The sequence below is a fragment of the Chelonoidis abingdonii genome, chromosome 1 (genome assembly GCF_003597395.2).
Source record: "Chelonoidis abingdonii isolate Lonesome George chromosome 1, CheloAbing_2.0, whole genome shotgun sequence".
NCBI lineage: Eukaryota > Metazoa > Chordata > Testudines > Testudinidae > Chelonoidis > Chelonoidis abingdonii.
Window position 1 is genome coordinate 144,025,815 of NC_133769.1, and position 20,244 is coordinate 144,046,058.

At 49.2% G+C, this 20,244-nt stretch overlaps 1 protein-coding gene across 1 annotated transcript in view; it reads left to right on the plus strand.

Annotated features, from left to right (window-relative positions):
- Window positions 1-20,244, plus strand: part of LOC116823844 (alpha-2-macroglobulin-like protein 1) — a 43,708-nt gene that overhangs the window by 17,668 nt on the left and 5,796 nt on the right. Inside the window, exons 15-28 of the mRNA XM_032778721.2 lie at window positions 274-423; window positions 1,096-1,212; window positions 3,100-3,238; window positions 8,115-8,238; window positions 13,207-13,432; window positions 13,577-13,703; window positions 14,016-14,137; window positions 14,744-14,798; window positions 15,837-15,920; window positions 16,964-17,140; window positions 17,369-17,450; window positions 17,909-18,065; window positions 18,277-18,351; window positions 18,877-19,039. Coding sequence (XP_032634612.1) covers window positions 274-423; window positions 1,096-1,212; window positions 3,100-3,238; window positions 8,115-8,238; window positions 13,207-13,432; window positions 13,577-13,703; window positions 14,016-14,137; window positions 14,744-14,798; window positions 15,837-15,920; window positions 16,964-17,140; window positions 17,369-17,450; window positions 17,909-18,065; window positions 18,277-18,351; window positions 18,877-19,039 — 1,798 coding nt within the window. The remainder of the gene's footprint in view (window positions 1-273; window positions 424-1,095; window positions 1,213-3,099; window positions 3,239-8,114; window positions 8,239-13,206; window positions 13,433-13,576; window positions 13,704-14,015; window positions 14,138-14,743; window positions 14,799-15,836; window positions 15,921-16,963; window positions 17,141-17,368; window positions 17,451-17,908; window positions 18,066-18,276; window positions 18,352-18,876; window positions 19,040-20,244) is intronic.

Sequence of the window (20,244 nt, forward strand, 5' to 3'; positions counted from 1 at the left end):
CTGTGTTCTGCTGTTTAGGTGCCTCTAATATCATTAGTTGCATGTTTTCCCTACTCCCCATTTGTCCTTACTCCTCAATTGTCCATCCCTTCAGAGTCCATAGCCGCTTCATTCTCTCTTGAAGCATGAGGGGAATCCCAGGGGACTACCTTCACCTGGACTATGTGGGGCTCCTCTCTGCTCTAGCCACCTTGCAGGCGGATCAGCAGAAGGGATTCTCTCTCTGCCTTTCTCCTCTCCCCTCTCATGTTCTTTCCCCTTGTGCCCTTTAAGGTGACGATAGGGTTCTCAGAGGATGAGGCCCTCCCTGGATCTGAGGTCAGTCTCCAGCTGCAGGCAGCTCCCAAATCCCTCTGCGCTGTCCGAGCCGTGGATCAGAGTGTCCTACTGATGAGGCCAGAGAAAGAACTGAGCAACTCCATGGTAAATTACTCTATGTCTATCTGTCTCTGTGAAAGGAACAGTGAGAGAGAGAGAGAGAAAATAAGAAAACTACATTGCATCTATACAGTGCTGTCCTTCCAAGGCACTCAGAGTGCTCCATGAAGGGAGATAATAGCATTATCTCTGCTCTGCAGACGGGGAATGTGAGACACAGGCAGGGGAAGTGCCTTTCTCAAGATCGCAGAGTCATCATCAATCCCAAAGGGACAGATAGAGTGCCACGGGGATCCATTTTTTGCTTAGTCCTTAAGGTGGTTTGGCTGGATATTCAGTTGTTGATCTTAATGCGTCACCAAAGCTTTTGATGAATACATGATCATCAGCCATGTAGCAGCATTCTTTGGTAAACAAACTTCATAATTCATTGGTCTGCACACAGTGCACAGTGGTAAATCCAGGATTAGTTCCTGTCTCCCAACCTCATGCTCAGTATACCAGACTATGTTGCCTCACCAAGAAGAAAATAGGAGAAATGGAGAAAAGTGACTGAAAGCCTGTTTGGAGAGTCTCTCTCATATGTTGGGTCTAAGTTTTCCATACATGATAGCATGGAACAACCATTCAGACACATCTTTGGTGTGTTAGAAAAGGTGTATGTTGGTTCATCTTTCCACTGACTGGTATTTTTTTTCTCTTTTTTGCTTTTCCCAGATCTATGGGCTGTTCCCCCATATTTTTCGTGGTGGATACCCCTACCAAGTGTCTGAAGATGACTTCTTATGCTGGTCTCGAGAACCTCAGCAGCCTGACGTGTTTATGGTGTTCAGAGTAATGAACTTTGATTCTTCCTCACTGGCTAGGTGGAGCAGGCCTCTGAAATTATAGGTTATTAGGAAACAGCCCTAGTAATCATTTATATTCCATTGATTGGCTGGATGGGTCACCTGATATTAGTGCCAATAGGAAATTTAGCTATTGCCAGGGGCGGCTGGAGGCATCAGCAAAGCAAGCACCTGGTTGGGGAAGCCCATTTGCAGAGGCAGCAGAGCTCCAGCATGGGAGCTGAGACCCAACAGGGGGCTCTGGGAGCTGTAGTTCCTTGGTTAGCTCCCTGCCTATAGAGCCAGCCCTGGAGCAAGGAAAGAACTACATTTCCCAGCATTCCCTTGGCCACTACCAACTGGAAAGGAAGGAGGGGGACCCCATGCGGCAGCATGCTGTGAGTGGAGAGTTGCACTGTGAATGGTAGGGAACCATATTTTAACATTCAAAAAACAGGCCACTCCACAGGGAGGTAAGCCCCACCCTGCCACTGTCCACTCCCTCTGACTGCCCCCCACAGAACCCCCCCAACCCATCAACCCCCCACTTCCAGTCCCCTGATCACCCCCTCCTGGGACCCCTGCCCCTAACTGCCCCAGAACCCTCCCCCTATTAAGGCTGTGGTCCTTGTCACCTGAATTCCCCGTGCTGTAGAAAAAGTAGGATAACATTGAGCAATAGGAAATGCTTCCCAGTGGTTATTAGGACTGGGATTGCTATTTTCAAGCAAGCCATTGCCTGTTTGTTTGTTTGTTTAAAAAGGACAGACAGTGAATATTGTATTGGCAAATTCCCCAGAGAAAGGAAGAAGTGGAAACAAAAGAATGAATTAAGGCACCTCACTACTTTCCTCAATTTATGGAGGAGAGCCTTATGATACTGCATCCAGATATCCTCTAATCACACAAGCTGAAATTGTTCCACGTCACTGCAGTCTCTGTAACCATATGGGAACCAATCCGTCTGTGTTCGTGCACATCCAAAATTTCCTGCTGAATGACCTGCCTTGGGAGCGAGTTACGCAGTGACCCAGGGCTGTGGCAGGAAGGAGGGTGTGCGCTGGGGGAGAGGCCCAGGGCTGGGGCAGCAGGTGGGGTGGGGGCGGGGGAGCACTGGTGCGGGGGAATGGGGGAGCCCAGGGCTTGGGTGGCACGGGGGTAGGGGCAGGCAACTGGTAGGGGGGAAAGGAGAAAGCCCAGTGCTGGGGCAGCAGGGGGTGTGGGTGGGGAGGGGGGAGATCCCAGGGCTGGGGCAGCAGGGAGTGTAGGGGGGAGCCCAGGTCTGGGACAGGGGGCAGCCAAAATTTTTTTTGCTTGGGGTGGCAAAAACTTAGAGCCGAGCCTGGTTATTGCACATTGATATACCATTGGTGGGATGGTTCAGGGCTCCAAACTTTTATTGGTCAGTTTTACTTTAGTTCTTCATTCTCTATGGGTTAGCGGGTTAGAATGCCTACAATGAGATGGCCAATTCAGCACCAATGCCTCACTAGGCAGTTTGCAGAGGGCATCTGACATTAGTGGCCAATAGGAAACAGTCTTGTTGTGCAATGAGAAACCCACTTATAAGAGATGTATATGGGAAAGATGTCCACCAAGAACACTGCTGTTTCCCCATAGGCCCTACAGACTTTGAAGGAGAATAAACTTGCACTGGTTGAGTCAGGCCTGATAAATCAACTCAAGGGGCTCCATTGTCTCACTGCTGTGGGTTATGAGTAATTCCCACTTGAATCAAAGTGAGAGACTCATCATATAGCAGAGGGAGAACTGGGTCCTTGCTTTATAAGGAAAATGAGCAGCCTGAGGGACACAGGGCTGATGACAGAGGGAAGAGAAGGATGGGCTTCTGATATCTAAACTCTCAGCACATGTTCTTTCTTTCTTTCTTCAGGAAATGGGCTTGAAAATCATATCCAACACCCATATCAAGAAGCCGAGAGAGTGCACAACTACTGTGGCTATGACAACAATGACGGTGACTGAGTTGGAGAGCACAGTCCCCATGCTAACCAGACCTACATCTCTCACAAGTGAGCACATTGTTGCTATCCTTTCTGCCTCCTCTTACTTCTCACTAGAGGGCTCAGTCTTGTAGCTGAAACCAGCACAGAGTTCAAGGTAAGCAGTCCATGCTTTGATTGCAAGTGATAGAGGAGAACAGAGACACAAAATGTTGCTTTGCCCTGAACTTGCTTTCTGGACTGTCTGTGACTGAGAGGTTCATCCCTCTGAAATGTCAGTGAATTGGCTGTTGTTTAAGACATGTCTTTCATCTGATTAGCTGACATTCACACTTTGTGTCTCTGAGCCAAATGAGAGACTCAGCTACTCTGAATATGGTTCTGAGGTTCCTATAAGTAGGAACCTCGTCTTCATCAAGTAATGTCCCTATGGCTGTTCCACTTCAGGTATGCATGTGCTCCAAGCACTTTTGATCAGAAATTTTGATAACGGGGTCCGTTTGACCCGTGCATGCACCTTTCATTACCTCGTGCCCTGCCCTGAAGCTATATAGTGCTGGGCAGGCAAACTGCCCTCAGGTCCTTCTCAACCACCTCGGCTTGAGATGGAGCTTTAGTGTGTCTGCCCGGTGCATGCCTTGGCTAGATGTTGTACCTAGTTTTTAGTTTAATCTAGTTTATCAGTTAGCAAGTTTAATTTATTTTATTATTTTGAGGATTGTTTCTCCTCTCCCCTCTCTTATGGAGACTTGCCTTCCTCACTAGGGCATGCCTGGTTCATGAGGGTTTAAATGCTGCCTCACTTGCTGGGAGGCCATCCCAGTTTGTGATGAACACTCAAAGGGCATCTGCTGCCTTGAAGAGTTGCACATACCACAGAAGTATAACATCTGTTTAGCCCTCAAATCCAGGGCAAGAAGAAAAAAAAAGGAAATCAAGTTGCAGCTTCTTATGATGGAGGATGGAGTGTTCCCTCTGCCCCACTTCAGAGCCTGATCAGGAGAACCCCACTGTACAACATTCTCCAGGCAGATGTAGCACGTCTTCAGCATTGGCACAACACTCTCCCAGGAAAAGAAAATCTCTAGAGACCTCTAGAAGTCCCAGGAAAATGAGCTCTGACTCACTTTCTAAGGAGTCTGCTTCCAGAAGACCTCACTCTCCCAGTAGCTTGACCACATCAGAAGTTTGATGTTGCAACCCAGTACTGTAGAAGCAAAGAGTTCCTCCTGTACTGGCAGGGCCAGGAAACCCTAAAGCTTGTCTGAGAGCAAACATGGCTCCAAGAGAGCTTTGGTACCATCCGGATAAGGCATGTATTCCATACAAAGAAGAATGGCACCATCAGACATAGCTTTACCCTGATTGGGTCATTGGTATCTCACAAAGCTAAGCCTCGATCTTTGTCAGTGCCCACCTCGGAGTGCACAAAATCCTTGGTACTGTCTGTAGCTAGAGACAGACAGAGCGCTACGTTGGTACTGCCACACCAGTCAGTACCACAAGAATTTAGGTACTCAAAGGACTTATCTATGGCAGATGAACCGGAGTCTCCACTGCTTCCGGGCACTGAGCGCCTCTTGGTACTGAGACTCATGTGGTCTCTGGACCCACATCCACCCTCAATACCATCCGACTCACCACCCTTTTCAATGGGAACTTCTCTACTGGATAAAAAAGAGGATGATGGGGACCTCCCTGCAGTATCTTCAATATCAATCCAGGGCTGTCCTACTTATCCACAGAAGAACCCCTTCTCTGATACCTGAAGAGAGACAGAGAGAGGAATTTCGGGGAAGACATCATGGCTGTTGGAAACAACCTTGGATTCCACTCCCTCTCCTGTATGAGTCTCTGTGGCCATATTGGGATCCCTGGGGTGCTTACTGCCAACAATTCTCCAGGGCCCTGAGCCCCACCCACTGGATGATAAGGAGATACCATCTTCTCTTCCCCAGAACATATCTCAACAGAAGGAGACATTTCAGGAACACAAGGTGAAGGCAAACAAAGAGACTACCCCCCAAACTACCATCTCATCATCTTCACTTGATGAGGTGGTAATGTCTCTTCCTCTGTCAATGGCTGATGATTTTTGGCAATTCCAAAACTTCATAAAAATGGTGTCAGGCTCCTTACAGATACCTCTTGAGGAGGTTAAAGAACTGCAGCACAAGTTGCTCAACATTCTTTGTTCAGCAACTCCAACCAGAGTTCACAGCCCTGTCAATGAAGCCCTTCTCAATCCTACAAAAATGATTTGGCATACTCAAGTGACCATACCACCAACATGCAAAGGGATGATAAAAAATATGATGTGCTCAATAAGGCCTCTGAATTCCTATTCTCCCACTGCCCTCCTAATTCTCTGGGGTGGACACAGTGAGCGAGCAGGATAAACAACATCATAATAAGTCAGCTCCATTTGACAAAGACCAGAAGTGGTTTGGACCTTTTAGGAAGAAATTCCTATTTATCTGCAACCCTACAATTCTGTATTGTGAATTACCAGGCACTCATGGTGAAATATAATAACATGAACTATACAAAATTAACTTCTTTACTTCAGCAGTTTCCCTCAGACCAAAGGAACAGTTTCAAGCCACCATGGGAGTGGCTTGTCTCTGATAAGAGACAATCTTGTTGAAAGTCTCTGGGTAAGGGCAAAAGTGTAAAAAAGAAGGGTAATGTCATAATAGGAGTCATCTATGGACCATCTAACTAGGAAGAAGATGTGGATGAAGCTTTTTTTAAACAATTAACAAAATCATCCAAAGCCCAGGGCCTGGTGGTGGTGGGGACTTCAACGACCAAGATATCTGTTGGGAAAACAATATAGCAGGGCATAGATTAGTCAACAAGCTCTTGGAATGTATTAGAGATAATTTTTTATTTCAGAGGTGGAGAAAGCAACTAGGGAAGAGGCTATTCTAGATTTGATTCTGAGAAGTAGGGAGGAACTGGTTGAGAATTTGAAAGTGGAAGGCAGCTGGGGTAAAAGTGATCAAGAAATGGTAGAGTTCATGATTCTAAGGAATGGTAAGAGGAAAAACAGCAGACTAGAGAATGGATTTTGAAAGGGCAGACTTAAGAAGCTGAGGGATTTGGTAGGTAAGATCCCATGGGAAGCAAGTCTAAGGAGAAAACAGTTTGAGAGACTTGGCAGTTTTTCAAAGAAACATTCTTAAGAGCACAAGAGTAAACTATCCAACTGCGTGGAATAGATAGAAAGTATGGCAAGAGACCACTCTGGCTTAACCAGGAGATCTTCAATGATCTGAAGCTCAAAAAAGAGTCCCACAAAAAGTGGAAACTACATCAAATTATGAAGGATAAATATGAAAAAGCAATACAAGCATGTAGGGACAAAATAAAAGCCAAGGACTAAAATGAGATTAAACTAGATAGAGAGATAAAGGGTAACAAGAAAACACTCTACAAATACATTAGAAACAAGAGAAAATTCAAGGATAGGGTAGGCCCGTTACTCAACAAGGGGGGAAAATAATAACAGAAAATGTGGAAATGGTGGAAGTGCTAAATGCCTCTTTTGTTTCAGTTTTCACCAAAAAGGTGAGTAGAAATTGGATATCTAACATAGTGATCACCAGTGAAAATGAGGTGGGATCTGAGGCTAAAAGAGAGAAAGAATAAGTTGAAATGACTTGTCTCTAGATCCAATGCAGCAGATGGAAAAGCAGTTTTCTCTTCAGTTCTGGGCTCCATTCCATGGCTCCCTTCTCCCTGTGGGGATACTGATCAGGAGTCACTTGAAGGGGAACACCGATTGGAGCACTACTCAAAGAAAGAGGAGAGATGACTCACCCTGTGCAGTAAATGTAGTTCTTTGAGACGTGTATCCCTTGGGTGCTCCAATACCTGCCTTTCTGCCCCTCTTCTTTGGAGTTTCCTCTTTGAGACTTTTTGATAGAGCAGGAACTGAGGATGGTTCACCTGCAGAGCTTTATGTAGTCTTGGTGTGGGGCACAAGGTAGTGAAGGGCACATGCACAGGCTGAACAAACACTGCTAATGAAAATCTCCAGTCGAAGGAACATGAGATGTACGTACACCCTGAAGTTGAGTCCCCATAGGGACACACATCTTGAAGAACCAGCAACCACACACCACACAACAGAGATACCAACCCAGGAACCATCCGCTGCAACAAACCCCGTTGCCAACTCTGTCCACATATCTACTCATGTGTCACCATCCACAGAACCTAACCACATCAGCCACACCATAAGGGGCTCGTTCACTTGCACATCCACTAATGTGATATATGCCATCATTTGCCAGCAATGCCCCTCTGCCATGTACATTGGCCAAACTAGACAGTTTCTATGCAAAAGAATAAATGGACACAAAGCAGATGTCAAGAATTATAACATTCAAAAACTAGTGGGAGAGCGTTTTAACCTCCCTGGACACTCAATTTCAGATTTAAATGTGGCCATTCTTCAACAAAAAAACCCTTCAGAAACAGATTTCAACAAGAAGCTGCAGAACTGGAATTCATTTGCAAACTTGACACCATCAAATTAGAGCTGAATAAAGACTGGGAAAGGCTGGGTCACTACAAGAAGTAATCTCCCATCAGCTGTTGAGTATGGGCCATCCACCCTGATGGAATTGGCATCGTTAGCTCTATGAAAAGTAATTTTTATTCCATTGACATTCACACCTTCTTGTCAACAGTCGGGAATGGGACACATCCACCCTGATTGAATCATTGATCTCCCACTTGGTAAGGCAACACCCATCTTTTCTTGTGCTATATGTTTATGCCTGCCCACTGTAATTTTCACTCCATACATCTGAAGAAGTGGGTCATAGCCCATGAAATCTTATGCTCTAATAAATTTATTAGTCTTTAAGGTGCCACAAGACTCCTCATTATAGTTACTACACAGAGTAAGTAACCTCTCTTTTGTAACCTCCAGCTTTCCTCGGGAGTCTCACAACAACAGGACATAGGACCACCATTTCTCCACCTGCACCTCCAGTTGAGGAGAAAGTTCGCAAGTATTTCCCAGAAACATGGATATGGGATTTGTTTTCAGTTGGGTAAGTAGAGCAGTGCCAGATTTGGTCGTCTTAGCATGATCTGGATGGCCAAAGATCCAGTCAGATTTTAGTGTTCTACAAAAGTGGGGGAAAGTGCGGAGTCGCACACCTAAGGAAATGTTTAGATGAATATATTATGGGTTCTTTAACTGTCAGGCTGATGGTAATAAGGTTTGGTGGCTGAAATTTCAGTCAGTTTTATTTTGTTAGATGTCTATGATCGTAAGAACTTGAATCCATTCACTGGAGGCTGGTGATGTGTGAATGCAGAGAAAAAAACCTGTTATATCATTATGGTGTTTGTTTGGGTATGATATTATACTATCCCACTACTGAGAGCAGCCTGTTTTAGCCCTCTAGGAACTGTCCTGCACTCGCCCCCGCAGAAGGACAGGGTAACTAACAGAGCTATTCTGTCTCTATCTCCTACAATTCTTCTTTTGTTGTTTTCCTTTGTATCAGACTGGGTTCTGTTCAGATCATTGAGAAATAGGGCCCAGGTTCTGCTCATCTTGCCTGCTCTGGGGCAGCTGCCTGTAAATCCATCTTGTCTACCCATTGTCCTCATAGAAAACGTCCCTGTTATGTGCTTACTCCACATAACATTCTCATTATACACATCTCTGGCAAAAAATGATTCTCTAGGGTCAAAGAAAACATTTCCTACTGTTGGAGACATAAATCTAGTTATCTATTGGCAGGTTATTTTCTCTTCTGTGATGAAGCATTCGGTTATTGTCTTAATAGTCACTATGATGTCATCTCTTGACTAACTCAGCAACACTCATTCAGTTCAGAATCACTGCTACTATGTGTTGTAAACTTGGCATGGACTTAGGGTTGCCAACTTTCTAACAGCACAAAACCAAACACCTCAGCTCTGCTTCCTGCCCCGCCCCTTCTCTGAGGTCCCACTCCCCGGCTCACTCCATTCCCTCTCCATCCATGGCTTGCTCTCCCCCACCCTCACTCACTCTCACTGGGCTGGGGGAGGGTGTGAGGGCTACGGCTGGAGGTGCGGGCTCTGGGGTTGGGTTGGGGATGAGGGGTTTGGAGTGAAGGAGGGGGCTCAGGGCTGGGGCAGGGGGTTGGGGTGCAGGAGGGGGTGCAGGCTCTGGGAGAGAATTTGGGTGTGGAAGTGAGCTCAGGGCTGGGACAGGGAGTGTGGGCTCTGGCCGGGCGGTGCTTACCACAAGTGGCTACAGTTGGCACCCAATGGGCTAGCACCAACTTTGTGTCCTGACTTGCAGTCTGCTGACCCAAACGCTGGAGCGATGCCCCAGTGCTGGCTGTGCTCCAGCTGGCTGCATGAAGCGGCTCAGTCAGAGCAGGGAATCCCTGTGCACGGCCTGAGGGGAGTCTTGCCCCAGCCTCCAGTGCAGGAAGGCTCAGGCTGGTAAATCTCCAGCTGGGGGGGCGGGCACAAGTGCTTTGCCTCCCCACCCCATGCCCAGTGCTGCGCATGGGCGGTGTCACTGTGGCCTGTGGTGCAGGGCCGCCCAGATGATTCAGGGGGCCTGGGGTAAAGCAATTTCGGAGGCTCCCTCCATAAAAAAAATTGCAATACTATACAATACTGTATTTTCGTGGGGGCCCCTGTGGGGCCTGGCGCAAATTGCCCCACTTGCTCCCCCCGATGGGCGGCCCTGGGAAAAATAAACCTGCATCTCGGCACAAACCCAGTTTTGAGAAAACTTCTTTACAAGGTATCACTGGTTCTCAGCATCAGCTAGTGCAAAAAGGCACTAAAGCTCATTAAAAGGGTTGGACAAATTTTTTCCATCAAAACTTTTTCTGGATTGAAAACTAGGTGGGGGTTAAAGAGCAGAAAAAAAACATGGACAGTGTCTGCTTTTCTTCAAAATTTGTTGTGGTTTTTTTAATGGAAAAGCTGAAATTAGTTTGCCAAAACCTGAATATGGTTTGAGAAGTGTTGTTGGCCAATATTTGCTGCTTGCTGTGTTCGATTGTTAAAGAAACAATAAAAAAATTCTGCTTAAAAAAATCCAAACTTTGAACCACCTCAGCTTGTGACCAAACACCTGAGCCCATCCAGTCAGAGATTTTCCAGGTTTCTGATACCCCGCTGGCTTCCTTGATTCATATCTGTCTCTGTAACTTTGGGTTCGTTTAGGTTAGAACATAAGAACAGCCATACTGGGTCAAACCAAAGGTCCATCCAGCCCAGTATCCTGTCTAGCGACAATGGCCAATGCCAAGTGCCCAGAGGGAGTAAACCTAGCAGGTAATGATCAAGTGATCTCTCTCCTGCCATCCATCTCCACGCTCTGACAAACAGAGGCTAGGGCACCATTCCTTACCCATCCTGGCTAATAGCCATTAATGACTTAACCTCCATGCATTTATCTGTTTCCTAGAGACTGGCTCCATGGGGTCCTCACAAACTGGAGACGGTTACTGTGGGTTTGTTTTAGTATAGCTTACGTACATACTCCACAAACTGAGCATTTTTGTTTGTTCCAGAATCTCGCGATGAGCCTATGTGTGAACACTGAAATGCTCAAAATAGCACATGCATGTGAATGAGACACAGGGGTACAAATGAAATTAATCCAGGGGTTCTCAAACTGGAGGTCAGGATCCCTCAGGGATCACGAGGTTATACTGGGGGTCACAAGCTGTCAGCCTCTACCTCAAACCCGCTTTGCCTCCAGCATTTATAATAGTGTTAAATATATAAAAAAGTGTTTTTTATTTATTGGGGGGGGGGAACACTCAGAGGTTTGCTATGTAAAGGGTCACCAGTACAAAATTTGAGAACCACTGAATTAACCCCTCTGAAGCCTCAGAATGCAGGGTGGGGTTCTCCTTTGGTAGGGTTGGGAAGGATATTGCTCTTCTCATGCGATCCTCCCCCAGTGCTAATTTTGAATGAACTACCTCCCCTGACGTGAATCTCCTATGGCACTGAAGTTAAAATAGAACTATAATTGGCATTAAGAAGTGAAAGGGATGGTAGCCCTAATGGAAAAGCTAACAGCTGCTCTTCTGCAAGCGTCAAACTGCTGAATGAGCCTTAGGGTAAGGAAGGCTGTGCTCCCAAACAGCCTGCCCCTGCCCCCTATCTGACCCCCACCCACTTCCTGCCCCCCCAATTGCCCACCCCCAGAATCCCCAACCCATCCTGCTCTTGTCCCCTCACTGTCCTCCAGATACCCCACCCCCAACCACCCCCGGGACCTCACCTGCTCCCTGTCCCCGGACTGCCCCAACCCCTATCAACCGCCCCTGCTGAGTCCTGACAGACCCCCAGAACGTCCACAATCCAACCCCATTGTTCCCTGTCCCCCAACCTCTGCCCCCTTTCTGTGCCCTGACTGTCTCCAGGACTTCCTGCCCCTTAGCCAACCCTCCTGGCCCTGGCCCCTTACCCCCAGCTCCCCCTCACCCAGAGCCTCAGCGCAGCTAGAAGCTTCCCTCGACAGCGGTGCAGCATGGCTCCGGCGTGGCCCTGAGCTCCGCCCTGCTCAGAACCACGTGGTAAGGGGGCGGGGCTGCGAGGTCCAGGCCAAGTGGACGGAGCTCAGGCCCCACTGGAGCTCGCAGCCCTGCCCCCTTACCACGCGGCTCTGAGCAGGGCGGAGCTCAGGGGCCATGCTGCCCCGCTGTCAAGAGAAGCTCCTAGCTGCGCTGAGGCTCCGGGAGAGGTGCAGAGGTGAGGTCGGGCTGGGGCAGGAGCCTCAGCTGTTCTCTTGGTGGCCCCTGCGGAGCCCGGAGCCTGGGGCAAATTGCCCCACTTGCCTCCCCTTCTGGGCGGCCCTGCTGTAGTGCTGGATCTCCGTGGGATCCTCACTGCTGGTTTGGACCGGCTGCAAGGGGCACTGTGCAGCACTGGGCTCCTCACTCTGAGTTCCTCTTGGCTGCGGCGCCTGCCCTTCATTCATCGCAGCCAGAAGTAGTGGCCTGGCTTGAGGTAGATGCCAGAGGTGGCGGTTTGGCTGGAGGGTTGAGTGTCTGAGCGGCAAGCCACCTAGGAGCTGGACCTGCCAGCCACTTCTGGGAGCCATGTGGAGCCAGAGCGGGAAGAGAGCCTGCCTTAGCCCCGCTGCGCCTCCGACTGGACTTTTAACAGTCCAGTCAGCAGTGCTGACCAGAGCCACCAGGGCCCCTTTTCAACCGGGCGTTTGGGTCAAAAAACTGGACACCCTACATAGACTCTACAGGACAGGATAGGCTCCTAACATGCCCTCACATTTTAACTGTCTTCCTAGCACACAAGAGTGGGAGTCATGAGACCTTGATTCTATTGCTTGGCTCTTCCACTAACTCTGCCTGCCCTTCGACAAGTCACTTCACCTCTCTGTTCCTTGGTTTCCTCACCTGTGAAATAGGAGTAATAATATTCACCTATGTCTGTAAAAGGCTTTTAGATCCACAGGTGGTGAATGCTGTCTGTGGAAAGTGCCAGGCATTGTTATTAATGAAATCTCTCTGTCTAGTGGTAAAATCTTGTTCTGTTGGAGTGAGCACCTGAGGCAGGGTACCCTTGCCCTAACTAAAGACAGTCTGACTCATAATAATCAGGGGACAGAATTATTCCAGTCAGACATTTTAACAGTGAAAGTTCCAGCTCTGAGCTCTACAAGGCTCAGTTTAGAGATTCAAAGGTCATCTACAATTGTCTCCAAGTTGACTTCAATGGAAGTTGAGGGTATTTAGCATTTTGCACGATAGGATTGTTTACTGATGAGTCTAACAGTGAGTCTTTGAACAATGAGTCTTTGAAAATTCTGTCTGTGGTATGAGTGCAGAACAGAGATGGGCCCAAGCCACAAAACTGGGATGTGGGTTTGGATCCAGATTTCAAAGGCCCCATAGTTGATGTTGTTCTGATTGCAGTCATTGGATTGGGTGTTTTGGGAATAAGGGCTCTGTTCCTTCTTGAGACATGACTGCCTGGTGCCTTCTAGTAAAGGATTTTGTCTCTGCATGGTTTTTTCCTCTCAGTCCCACTGGAAACAGGGATGTCCCAGTCACAGTGCCTGACACCATCACTGAGTGGAAAGCTGGGATGTTCTGCACATCAAGGGTGGGCTTTGGACTCGCCCCAACCACCAGCCTCCTGGCCTTCAAGCCCTTCTTTGTAGAGCCCACATTGCCGTACTCTGTGATCCGGGGAGAGACTTTCACCCTGAAAGCCACTGTCTACAACTACCTGCTGCAGTGCATCAAGGTGACTCCTGCTGGTGGCTCTGTAAGGAGTGAGGGGTCAGGGTGGGTGAGCGGTCACATTGGTCCCTTACTCACCCTGGGAGCAGGTGGGGATAGCATGTTCCTCATCATCTCCTGGACTGTTTGCACCACTGCTGTCCCTTAGATCAACGTGACCCTGGCTGAGTCCCCAAACTTCCAGTTGGAGCCATGCGAGGGCTGCATCTACACCAGCTGCCTGTGCGCCAACGAAGCCAAGACTTTTCATTGGAGAGTCACAGCTAAACAACTAGGTGAGGAGAATGGGAGTGGTGGTGGTGAGGGAGAAACAGCCAGAGAGGAGGCAATTGTGCCAATTACTGGATTGCAGTGCAGATTGCACTGGATAAGAAGAATGGAGTATGTAGCCTTTTAGCTTTAGGGAACCAATTGCCACCTAGCCTCAGGTCAGGGGCACTGGCAGGATCAGGAATGGGCCAAAGAGCCATTCATCTCTAGGACACTGGTTCCATTCATTGTCTCTGGTAGGTGACATCTATAGCAGTAATGGAGGGTGTTTTCCACAGAGGATGGCTGCTGGACAATCCGTCATTTCTTGTTTTCAGGGTCAGTGAACATCACCCTTAGCACAGAGGCCCTGGCCACCAAAGATCTCTGTGGAGGGGAGGTACCATTTGTACCAGAGAGAGGACGGACAGATACACTGATCAAACCCCTTCTAGTCCAGGTCAGTTTGGGACTGGACTTAGCTCTTTTCTCATAGCTAAAGGGGAGGACGTCTGAAATCAGGTTTTGCTCAGCCTCCATATTCAGTGGGGTGAAGTTTGGGGTCTGAAATTGCCCCCTCTTGTTTAGGAGAACTAACTGGCATCTCCAGGCCTGAGCCAGGGTCTAACTGGGTCCTTCCAGTAAGGATCAAAGGACATGCTTCTGAAGGAGATTTCCTCTACTTTATGCCAACCCTCGATCCCCTTGTGCTCCCTTCTGTGGGCACCTTCATCCCCCTTATGCCCTGGGATCAGGGCTTGCCTTGTGCCCACTGATCCTGCCTCCTCTATGCCCTGTCTGAGATGCTGGGATAATGGCCGCAGCCAACTGATTCCTTCACATAGGCCCCACTGCAGTGGCCCCTAGCCTGGGAATCAGCCTTGTCAAGAGCTCTGAAGTCCTTGAGTTGCATGGAGCAAGAAACCAGACAGATGTCTGAAAAGGACGGATTCTCACACAAGTCTGCCATGAAAACACATGTGGTTCATAACCTATTTGTAACCCTCTGTCTCTCCTCTCTCCACCTCCTCTCTTGTCCCCAATGTTGCTGTTTCCTCCCCAATAGCCAGAGGGAATTCTTGTGGAGAAGGCTCACAGCTCCCTGCTTTGCCCTAAAGGAGGTAGGTGGGCTGCTCAAGTGGGAAAAAGGGGCATAAGCAGATGCAGGTGTGTAGGGGGGACTCTGTTGCCCTGGGAAAGTTGGCTTTGGAGCAGCCTTTGTGTTTTATCTGAAGGGGGCAGGTAAGATCACATCTTGTCTGTGTAGAGCCTAGTGCAGGATTGTTCCTTGTTCTTCAGGGGTTTGTCCAGTCCTAGCTTTAAATGATTGAAGTAATGGGGTTGTCGCCCCTTCCCTTGGGGAGGCACGTTTCTACTGTCTCACTGCAAATAAATGTTTCCTCATATCCAGACTCAAATTTTCCCCTTTCACATGACTTACCCCTTCTAAGGCTCCTTGCTAACCAGCTCCTGGGTTTTCATAGACCGCAATCATGTCTGCTGCTTTGTCATCCTGGCCAAGCTATACAAGTTGATTCCAATTTGAAAGGCAATGGGAGCTCCCTCTAAATAAGGACAACTGGATTGAGCCTATAATATAGATGTCCTTGCTGCTAGCATAGAAGAGTGAAAGCTCCTTCCCTGGGGCGACTAGACATGGCATAGATACAGCTCTGAACTGATCCAGTCTATAGAGAACAGTTTTGCATTGGCCCCTAGAGGATGGACTGGAGGGGATTTCAGAGTTTGGTTCCCATCTCCATGTTTTCCATGGTTTATGATGAGGCCATTAGCAGAGTTAGAGAGATCTAGAGGTCCAGATAAGTAGACTAAACATGTATTTGCCTCTGAGGTTTGAACTGTGATGGAGTAACTGAGGCAGGAAGAATCAGGGAGGTTGCTCTGGGCAGTGGGAGCTGCAGGGGAAAGGACTCTCGCACCCACAGTGGGGGAAATAAAGTGGAGGAAGAGAGAACTCTGGGCTAGGTGAGTGGATGGAGCAGGGAGGAGAGCAGAGACAGGGTCTGTGGGCCTGGCTGGAAGTTCTGTGGAGGGGTATGTGAGATGCGGGAGCACAGCTGGCTCTAGTGAGAGAGTTTTCTGGGGATTCTGGAGGCCAGTTTTTTTGCTTCTCTTCCTGTTTGACACCTGTGTCTCAGTAACTCCAGTGCAGGATTCTGTGTCCCTGGAGCTGCCCCCGGATGTGGTCGAAGGTTCAGCCAGAGCCACCATCTCTGTCGTGGGTAAGGAATTCAGCCCTGGGCGTTGTGGGCAGGGGGTTCTGAAGTGACTCTGATCCAGACCTTATATCTCTGAGTATGGCCCTGGGAAAGCCCAAACTGTGAACCCCCAAAACTTCCACTGATATTTGACAAAGTCCCGGCCATTTTCCTCCCATTTCCATGTCTGTGTTTCCTGGTTCTGGCTGGGGCTGGATGCACCAAAATACCCAGCAGGAGAGAGGCTGTTCTTCTTGTGGGAGCCTCCAGCAGGGACCAAAACCAGCAGCCAGCACCCAGGGGATCGCACGAGGAAAGGCCTGGATCCCCCCGTCTCCTCGGTGTGTCAGCCCTGAGAGGTTCCGGTAAAGTCTGAATTATAGACACTGAGCTTCTGAGTGCGGATCCCAGCCCAGGCGCTGAACGCTGGGAAGGGAATCTCCCCTCCCCCATCTAATGGACCATTCCACCAGTGAGCGAACCCAACTCTTGTTATAATGGAACAGTCCAACAGGGAGGTAGGAAAACACCTTCCTTAGAAAAGAATGGTGTACCTGAGAGGGAAAGTACCACCCTGCCCCTATATTGCTTTAATGGTAAAATAACCCCCCCGCATGCATGCACACAATGGAATAGTCTATCAGAGATGTAAAACACCCCACCCTCTGGGAATATTTGCAGTGGGAGATAAAAATAACCCCAGTGTAATGGAACATTCCATTTCCCGGGGTAAATATAAACCTTCATTGTAGTAGAACATTCTACCGGGTGGAAATACCCCATGCAGCAATGGAGTCCTCCCAAGGAAAGGAAAATACCCTTTAACGGAAGGTTCCACCAGAGTGAGAACAACATCTCCACCCCTAGTACAATAAATCATGGAACATGCTATCAGACTGGGCATAAAAACATACTTCAGGCTGCAATTCCAGCAGGGGATGGGGCTACCATCACCATGCTATAATGGAACATTCCAACAGGAGAACTGACCTCCCGCCTCTCAGCTAATCAAAATGTATCCCTGTTGCACCATCTGGGTTTCTCTCTGCTTTGTCCCGCCCCGGCAGGTGACGTCATGGGGACGGCGCTGCAGAACCTGGACCGGCTGGTGCAGATGCCCAGTGGCTGTGGGGAGCAGAACATGGTGCTGTTTGCCCCCATCATCTATGTGCTGCAGTATCTGGAGAAGACGGGGCAGCTGACCCCGGAGATCAGGGAGAGGGCAACGGGATTCCTGCACAGCGGCAAGTACCCTGAGCCCAGCTCCACTAGTGTCCAGTCTGGCACCAGCCATGCCAGTAGCCCCTCTCCTGCTCCCACCCTGTTCAAATCCATTCCTCTGTCTGGCACTCATGTAAATACATGTCAGTGATCTTGTAAACACTTCATTACCCCCACTCAGTGACCACTCTGTAAATATCCTCTCCCTGGCGCTGGTGGGTGACAGTATAATTTTCTGTACCTCTCTCCAGGGTACCAGAGGCAGCTGCTCTACAAACACCATGATGGCTCCTACAGCGCATTTGGTACCGTAGACCAGGACGGTAACACTTGGTAAGTTCTGGGGTAGCTCTCTCATTTCCTGCAGTCTGGGAGCTGGGAGCCTATGAACTGGGGGACTGGACTGTCATTGATGCCTCAGGACTCTTCCCAGTGCTGCATGGGGAAAATTATAAGTGTCTTGCTGTGCATTGTACATGCCCCTCCTACTTCGTGATTAGCCCAGAGTGCCCCAGACAAGCTATGGGAATGCAGCCGGCTCTGGGACAGAGGACAGTAACTGGGCAGAGAAATGTGACTGAGCACATGGCACAACAATGTGGGAGGGGAGCTCTGAGCAAGGACTGACCTCCTTCTCCTCCTGCTCCCTCTTCCTCACTCGTCGCCTTGTTCTTTCTCTTTCTTCCTTCCTCTCTCCCTCTCTTTTATCCACATTTCTCATTCACTCTCTCTCTCCTCTCCCTTTGCCTCTCCTTGTCCCCCTCTTCCATTCTCTCTCTCCTTGTCCCCAGGCTGACAGCGTTTGTGGCCAAGTGCTTTGGCCAGGCCAGGCCATACATCTTCTTAGATGACAGGAACATCCGGGATGCACTGAGCTGGCTGCAGATCTACCAGTTGCCCAGCGGCTGCTTCAGGAGTGTGGGGAAGCTCTTCCACACGGCCATGAAGGTAATGGTGTGGCGCCTGCAGGCCCCGCTCAGAGCTCTACAGGTCGCCATGGGGCTTGACTCAGCGCGGCTTCCTTGACGCTTCCTTCTTCTCTGCCCTTGCGGGGATCAGTTCCAGGGAGGGAGGGGATTTAGGGGAGATCGAGGGGGGTCACTGGTCCCCATCCTGCTTGAGCCCCTCTTCTAGCTCTGGGTGTTTCTACTTCTTGCAGGGTGGCGTGGATGGGGAGGTGCCCCTGGCTGCCTACATCACTGCAGCACATCTGGAGATAGGGGAGGCACTGAATGTGAGTATTAAGGCCCTCCTGAGTCCTGCAGAGCTCTGTGCCGGCACTTCACTCGCCTGCCTGCCTTGCTGGGGTGGGCATGGGCAAGGCATTCCTGTGGGGAGGAGCTCACACCTGCAGTCAAGAGGAAGGCACTGCTGGGGTAGGGAGAGAAGTCCAACCACTCCACAGGGAGGGCACTGCTGGGGACAGCTTGCAGTGTCCCATGGGGAGCACATCACTGGGAGGGAGCTCACGTGGATGGAGTACTGTTGCTTGTAATCACACTAATATCCCAGTACAGTCCCAGCGGTGGTATGAGGCATTGGACCGGAATTTGGTGGCTATTTGTGGAGGGGCACCCATGTGTACTCAGGCAAAGCAATGTGAGGATCGTCCCAAGTGCCAGCATATGCCCTTGCATATAAAGCCATGTGCACTTGTTCCTCTGTGTGTGTCAGCCTGCCTGTGTGTAAGTACCCCCACATGTGTATATGATTGTATGTCTGTGCAGCCATTGCCTATGTGTGCTTTCTCCCTCCACAGAGCACTGTGGTGAACAAGGCCTTGAGCTGCCTCACTAGTGCCCTCCCCAACATCACCAGCACCTACACGCAAGCACTGCTGGCCTACGCCTTCGCTCTGGCCCATGACACCCAGCGCACACAGGAGCTGCTTGCTAAACTAGACCAAAAGGCCATCAGAACAGGTACCAGGACTGCACGGCATTGATTAACACACAGAGATGGGGCATGCTGGGGAGAGTGTGATCGATCAAAACATGTGTCTTGCACCCCAACACCTCCCACCCCTGGCCTGTGTCTGGGCCTCACAACCTGGGCTGTGACTGGACATTATGGGCCAGATCTTTGAAAGAGCCCAGCTCCCATTTACGCACCAAAACATATGACCAAATTTTCAAAAGCACCCAGTCTGTTGGGAGCTGAGCTCTTTGAAAATCTGTCCACAAGCATCACAATGGGAGAGTCATGGATCTGGCTGGATGCGCCCTTCTGAGCCACCTACTGAACTGCTGTGAGGGGAATCCAAGCCTCAGGGTCGCTGGGTCCCCAGGGCATTGTAAGCTTACTGAGCCTGAATAGGAAAGTAAAGATCATAAAAACAATAAACATCTGAAACTGTAATGGCCATCACTTTCTGTAATGTCTCACCCTTCCCTTAGCAGTCCTTAGGGACCATCAGTGGCCAGGAAGGAAGGCAGGGTGTCACCTGACTTAGGCAGGCTGTTACATGGTGGGTGACCTCTCTCCCTCATGGAGTCAGCTTCTGTGTGACCTTGCCCTCTCTTGCCCCGCATTTCCCCTTCCAGTCTGGCTCCCTCTGTTTCTGTATGTCTCACTATGTAAACCCCATCCTTTGCTCTGTCTTTTGGGTAACTTTCTACTACTCCTGCCTTCCTACCTGCATTCAGGAGGGAAAGCTAAAACTGATTTTCTAAAGAAGCAGCTGCTTTTAAATTTAATCTATGTGCGGTTTAAGTAATCCCCACTGTCCCTGTCTGCTGCGTACCTGAACAGGTCCTGTCAGCAGTTGTAGATCCATATACATATCGGCATTCATGATGCAGCAGTATTTCATAATACAACTTCACAACATCAAGCAGAATTCGTAAATTGTACAGATATATTCCCAATTTGTCACAGGGAAGTGCTGGGCTCTTTTGAGAATAAACCCTTGTTTAGGTGCCTAAATGGAAGCTGAGTTCTTTGAAAATCTGGTCCTGTGTGTCTAGGTCTGTGATATGCCACGCAGAGGAACTGAGTAGGGAACAAGAATCATATTCGTTACTCTTCTGTGTGGCTGCTTGGGGGGCATATATCTGGCAGCCTGGGTGGCTGTCCACCTTGCACTCTGGGTAGTGGCCAGAGGCTCTGTGTAGCTAGGAGGTATTTA